The sequence below is a fragment of the Nothoprocta perdicaria genome, unplaced genomic scaffold (genome assembly GCF_003342845.1).
Source record: "Nothoprocta perdicaria isolate Ctin4 unplaced genomic scaffold, notPer1 scaffold_6, whole genome shotgun sequence".
Classification (NCBI taxonomy): domain Eukaryota; kingdom Metazoa; phylum Chordata; class Aves; order Tinamiformes; family Tinamidae; genus Nothoprocta; species Nothoprocta perdicaria.
Genome location: NW_020455865.1, coordinates 795261 through 801078, shown reverse-complemented (window position 1 = coordinate 801078; position 5818 = coordinate 795261). Strand labels below are relative to the sequence as shown.

General features: G+C 71.1%; 1 protein-coding gene across 1 annotated transcript; it reads left to right on the top strand.

The window, feature by feature from the left end:
- The first annotated feature begins 1062 nt into the window (after positions 1-1062).
- Positions 1063-3329, top strand: OLFML2A (olfactomedin like 2A). Its single transcript, XM_026049381.1, is given in 5 exon segments — positions 1063-1326; positions 1407-1514; positions 1675-1854; positions 1932-2646; positions 2725-3329. Coding segments are annotated over 5 exon segments (1842 nt in total). The 5' UTR covers positions 1063-1089; the 3' UTR covers positions 3327-3329.
- The last annotated feature ends 2489 nt before the right edge of the window (positions 3330-5818 follow it).

The following is a 5818-nucleotide window of genomic DNA, read 5'->3' as shown; positions in this document are numbered from 1 at the left end:
TGCTGCTCCCGGCGCTGCTGCTGCTGCCCGCGCTGGCAGCCGCCACGGTAGGAAGCGGCACCGGCGCCGTCGGGGCGCGGGCAGGGGCGGGCGCGGCTCCGCTCCGCTCCGGGGGTGCCCCTGGCTCCCGATCGCGCGGTGCGCGAGGGTCTTCCAGCGGAACGGGGATGTTCGCGGGACGGAACCGCCCGGGGTCCGCGCTCGGTCCCGCCCGGGCTCCGTGGGACTCGGTCCGGCCGCCGCTGCCCCCGCCGCCCGCATGACTTCAGTGTCTGCGGGGGGACCAGGTGCCGCCTCCGGTGCCCGCGCGGCCGCCTCGGTAAGGAGCCCTGCGGAGGAGGAGGAGGAGGAGGAAGGCCGGATCCGTTGTGCCCTGGCGCAGCCGCTCCCCCGAGCCTGGCTCGGGGCCGGCGCTGCCCCTGGGAGCTGCAGGGCGGGCGCTGGGGCGGCCCGGCACCCGAAGCAGCCGGGAGCGGGAGCCCGGCGCGTGTCCCCCCTTCCCGTCCAGGGTCCCAGGGCTCCTCTGCTCCCGCGGTTTCCCCGGGGCAGTGGCGCCTGGGCAGGGAGCATCCTGTTCCCACGGGGCTGCAGGGCCGGCAGCCGGGGGAAGCATCTGCTGGCGGCGGCAGCAGCGGCCCTTGGCACAGAGCTGGGCATGGAGGAAAAGCCTCGGGCTGCTGCTCCAGGGACCCGGGAGGCAGGAAGCTCCTCCCGGCGCTGGCGGCCGCCTGCGAGGAGCCCGGCTGTCTGAGCTGCTCCCCCCGCGCCGCAGTCCCCGGCCGGCCACCGAGCCGGGGAGACAGGAGCCCTGGGCACGGATAAGCCAGTTTTTCCAGGTCAGCAACCGGGCCAAAGCCCGGCTTCCGGCATGGATTTTTCCCATGTAGGGGTGTGAAATGGAGTGAGCGGCCCTTGGTGCCAYTGCCAGGCACTCGGCTCCCATCCCCAGGGCCGGGCATAAGTTGCTGCTGTCCCAGATGTGGCTCTGCAGTGGCGGCAGAGGGACGTTCCTGGGGCTGGGGATGCGGCTGGGTAGGGTCCCACGCAGCGTGTCCCACGCAGGCGCTGGGCGAGGGTGAGCARGTGCGAATGACCTCGGAGGGCTCCGACTGCCGCTGCAAGTGCATCCTGCGGCCACTGAGCAAGGAGGCGTGCGGGCGGGCGCGCGACGGCAGCCTGCGTGCTGAGGACTTCTACACGGTGGAGACGGTGAGCTCGGGGGCCGACTGCAAGTGCTCCTGCACCGCGCCGCCCTCCTCGCTCAACCCCTGCGAGAACGAGTGGAAGATGGAGAAGATGAAGAAGCAGGCGCCCGAGCTCTTCAAGGTACCACGTGCTCCGCGGCTCCGCGCAGGGCTGGTCCTGGTGCCTGCGCCCCTCGCTCAGCCCTGGTGCTGCCTCCACAGCTGCAGTCCATGGTGGACCTGCTCGAGGGGACGCTCTACAGCATGGACCTCATGAAGGTCCACTCCTACATCAACAAGGTGGTGGCCCAGATGAACACCCTGGAGGAGGTAGGTCTGTGCTGGGGCAGCTGCACAGCTGGGCTAGGACCTCGTCGTGCTCCCAGGGGACCCTCAGCCCCACAGTGAGCTGTCCACTTGGTCCCATGATGCTGGGGGCCATCTCTATGGGAGATCCCTACACAGGGCCTCATCCCTCCGCTCTCCACAGACCATCAGGAGCAACCTGAGCAGGGAGAGCGAGCAGGTGAAGCAGAGCGTCCTGCACCTTAGCGACCAGATGCGCCGCTACGAGAACTACTCCGACATCATGATGGGCATCAAGAAGGAGATCTCCAACCTGGGCCACCAGCTGCTGCAGAAGGATGCGGCGGCCGACAGCAAGGCGCAGGTAGGGGCCAGGGGTGCTGCCCATGCGCGCGCCACGGTGCCGTGGGACAGGGGACTGAGCGCCGCGCTCTGCACCAGGACACGGCCGGCGGCCGCGGCAGGGACACAGGCCGCTACGCCAGCACCCGCAAGAGCCCGCCCGAGCGGGGCAAGGCCGCGGAGGCACTGCGTGCACCCAAGGAGAAGCAGCCCAAGGCGGAGAAGCCCAGGAAGGAGCCGGCAAAGGGCCGGGGGGCGGCGCAGCCCACGCCGAAGCCCCGGGYGCCCGTGGCGCCGCAGCCGCTGCCTCGCAGCATCACCTACTACAAGTCGCGGCAGGAGGCGGAGGGACCGGCCGGGGGCGCCGGCCGCGGCGAGTCCGGGCTGCCCCGGGCGCGGGGGGCGGCTGCCCCAGCAAACCCGGCCGGGCGCCCAGCCCGCGTCATCCCCCCGTCCGCGGGGACTGCGCCGGGGCTGGAGAGCAGCCCCCCGCGCCCGGGCACCGCCGAGCCCCCCGCCAACAGCACCCGCGGCCCCGAGGCGCCCGGTGGAGGTGGGTGAGCGCGGCCGGGGCGGGAGGGCCAGCAGCGCCCATGGGCGCTGTGCGGAGCCGCCCTCCCGCTGCCGGTGCYGCCCGCAGCGTGCGAGGGCACCCTGGCCTCGGTGGAGCCCCCGGCCGAGCAGCACAGCTATGGGCGCAACGAGGGCGCCTGGATGAAGGACCCGGCGGCCAAGGACGACCGCGTCTACGTCACCAACTACTACTACGGCAACAGCCTCGTGGAGTTCAGGAGCCTGGAGAGCTTCAAGCAGGGTGAGGGTGCGCGGGGCCGGGGTCCTGGGGGCGCGGGGTGCCTGGCAGCCCCTCACCGCCTCCCCATGCCGCGCTCAGGCCGCTGGAGCAACGTCTACAAGCTGCCCTACAACTGGATCGGCACCGGGCACGTGGTCTATCGCGGCGCCTTCTACTACAACCGCGCCTTCACCAAGAACATCATCAAGTATGACCTGCGGGAGCGCTACGTGGCCGCCTGGGCGCTGCTCCACGACGTGGTCTACGAGGCCGCGACGCCCTGGAAGTGGCGGGGCCACTCGGACATCGACTTCGCCGTGGACGAGAGCGGGCTCTGGGTCATCTACCCGGCGGCGGACGACGACTACGCGCAGCAGGAGGTGATCGTCCTGAGCCGCCTCGACCCGGCAGACCTCTCCGTGCGCAAGGAGACCACGTGGAGGACAGGGCTGCAGCGCAGCGCCTACGGCAACTGCTTCGTGGTGTGCGGCGTCCTCTACGCCGTGGACACCTACAGCCAGACGGACGGGCACATCTCCTACGCCTTCGACACGCACACGGACACCGAGGCGGACCCCAGGCTGCCCTTCCTCAACCAGTACGCCTTCACCACGCAGGTCGACTACAACCCCAAGGAGAAGGTGCTCTACGCGTGGGACAACGGCCACCAGATGACCTACAGGCTGCACTTTGCGGTGTGAGCGGCGCCGYGCGGCGCTGCCCCCGCGGAGGTGCCGCCCCCGGCCCCGCGCTGCCCTTTGCTCCCGCCGCTCGCTAGCTTGTTATTTAACGCACGCGCCCCGGGGCTTGGCCCCTGCGCCACCACGGGGCCCGCGCTCGCCACYGTGTCCTGCCCCTTTAGAAGTGAACAGTATTAAAAAGCAACGCGCAAAGCAGGCTCTGCGCTTGTGTCATTGCTGCTGGCGCGGGGTCAGGAGCAGTGGGCAGGGCGTCCGTGCTGCGTCCCCGCGCCCCACGCCGCTCCCGCCCGGCCCTGGGGCTGCCCCGCGTCGGGGACCCGCCGCGTTGCCCCCGCTCGCCCCRTGTCCCCGCCCGGCCCCGCGCTCGCCACAGCGTGTGCAGCTCAAAGACGCCCCTTCCTGAGGCCGCTGAAGCGCCGGTGAGGGGCAGCCCGCGGCCCCGCCACGGGCAGCTCCCTGTCCCACTGCCCACGGCAGCCCATGTCCCCGGCGCACGAAACTGGCAGCATCGCCTGGCTCCATCCTGGGGGAAAGAGGGAATTCTGCCATTTCCAGGTCCGAGCTGCAGCCTGAGCAGGAACAGCTGGAGCCGCCGCTCACTGCCAGGGAAATGTGCTCTCACTTTAACCTGGCAAAAGCAGCAGGAGCGGATCCTGCCCGGCAGCTCCCGGCTGCGGCATCCCTGGCCGGCAGCACCGCGCGCGGGAACGGGCTGCCCGGCGCGGGGCTCCTGCTGCGCGGCCCCGCCACAAGAAAGGCCGCGGGCCGGACTTTCCCCGCGCTGGGTCGCTGCCAGCCTTTCATCTCACACTCCTCGGCAAATCCCTGTCCAAACACTGCAGATTTCTGACATTTTTTTGCAGCAAAATAAACTCCCAGCGCATCTCTAATTCCGGGGCTTTGTTATCCTTCCGCAGGGGCTGCAGTTTTGCTCCGCGCCGCCGTGCTGTGCCGGGGCGAGGGCCGCTCCGGCGCCGCAGGAGAACGCGGCGGCCGCTCCACCCAGAGCCCCGCGCCCCTCTCCAGGCCCTGGCTCTCAGCTCCCYGGAGCAGAGGGAAAATGACCAGGAGAGAAGAACAAACACGAGGGGAATGTTTGTCATTGCAGAGGGCAGCTCCGGGGACATCGCAGGGATGTGAGACATTTCCGCAGCGGCAGCTTTGTGCCGGCAAGCGAGTCGCGTGCAGGGCGGCTGTGGCAGGCAGGATGTGCGCGGTGCTGGAGTCCTCGCCGTGCCGGGATGTGTGCGGAGATGGGCCAGGCTGCTCGCTGTGCTGGGACACACACTGGGACGGGATGCATGCCGTTATGGGTGCGTGTTATGACGGGATGCTCACCGTGATGGGACACACACAGCACATCCAATCCAGGGGCTGGTGAGACCCYGGCCGTGCAGCCCCAAACACGGGGCAGCAGGAGGACCTGCTCTGCAAAACAGCCCATGCCCAAGAAGCGCCAGCTGCAGCTTCCCGGCTCTCCCAGCCCGGCGGCACAGGGAATGGGTCCGGGACCAGCCGCTGCAGTCCCTGTGCCCACTCCCTGCCAGGGAGGACACGGTGCCGGGCCGGCCCTCCCTGCCACCGCGCAGACATTCCTGCCCCCCGCGGCTGGCACCACCTCTGACCGCAGCGATTAGGGGATTAGACCTGCCCGGCGGGGAGGCGGGTGGCCCCGAGCACGGACACGGGAGCCGGCGGGTACCCRAGGCCAGGATGTCGCAATGTGACCAGGAGCGGGGCCAGCGCGGCCTCCGGAGCCTCCCCTGCGGCACCGGCCTCCATCCCTCTCCGAACGGGGAAGGGGAGTCAGCCGGACCTGCCGGTGCCCCCGCTCCCCAGGACTGGGGTGTTGGTAGAGACTCTACTGCGTTCCTAGTCTGGGGAATGGGGGTGGCAGCTGCCCCCGGCACGGCCACATCCCCCGAGGAAACAGGGGCTGCGGAAGCGGCGACGCGGGAGCGGAGGGAAGGGAGGAGCAGCGGGGCCGAGGCGCGCGGCTGACTCACTCCCGAGTGGAAAGGGCCCATGCCAGGCTGGCTGCCGGGCGCCTGGGCTCGGCCAGCCCCCGGCCCCGCTGCCCTCGGGCGGGCGGCAGGCGCCGGCAGGGCCGAGGCTGCTGCGGGACACGGGACTTTCCCACACGTCGGGACTCACTGCCGTTCCCTGTTGCCGCCCCCGCGGGGTCAGGCGCAGCCGCGGGGAGCRGGAGCCCCGCGTGGCCCCAACACAGAGGCTTTTCTCTGTGGCGGCAGCGCCGGCCCCCGCGGCCCCGCCGGGGCAGCAGGAGCCGCGGGCCGGACACTGCCCGCATTGAGGGGCCGCCCGCCCGGCGCTGCCGCGCACAGACGCGCATTCAGGGGCCGCACGGTTCGCACGCAGCTGGGAGCCGCTGCCGCGGGGACGTGCAGGGCTGGCAGGCCACTGCTCAGCGCCCTGCGCCTCCCGCACCGCGGCCTGCACAGCCTGCTGCAGGTGACGTCCGGCACCCGCAC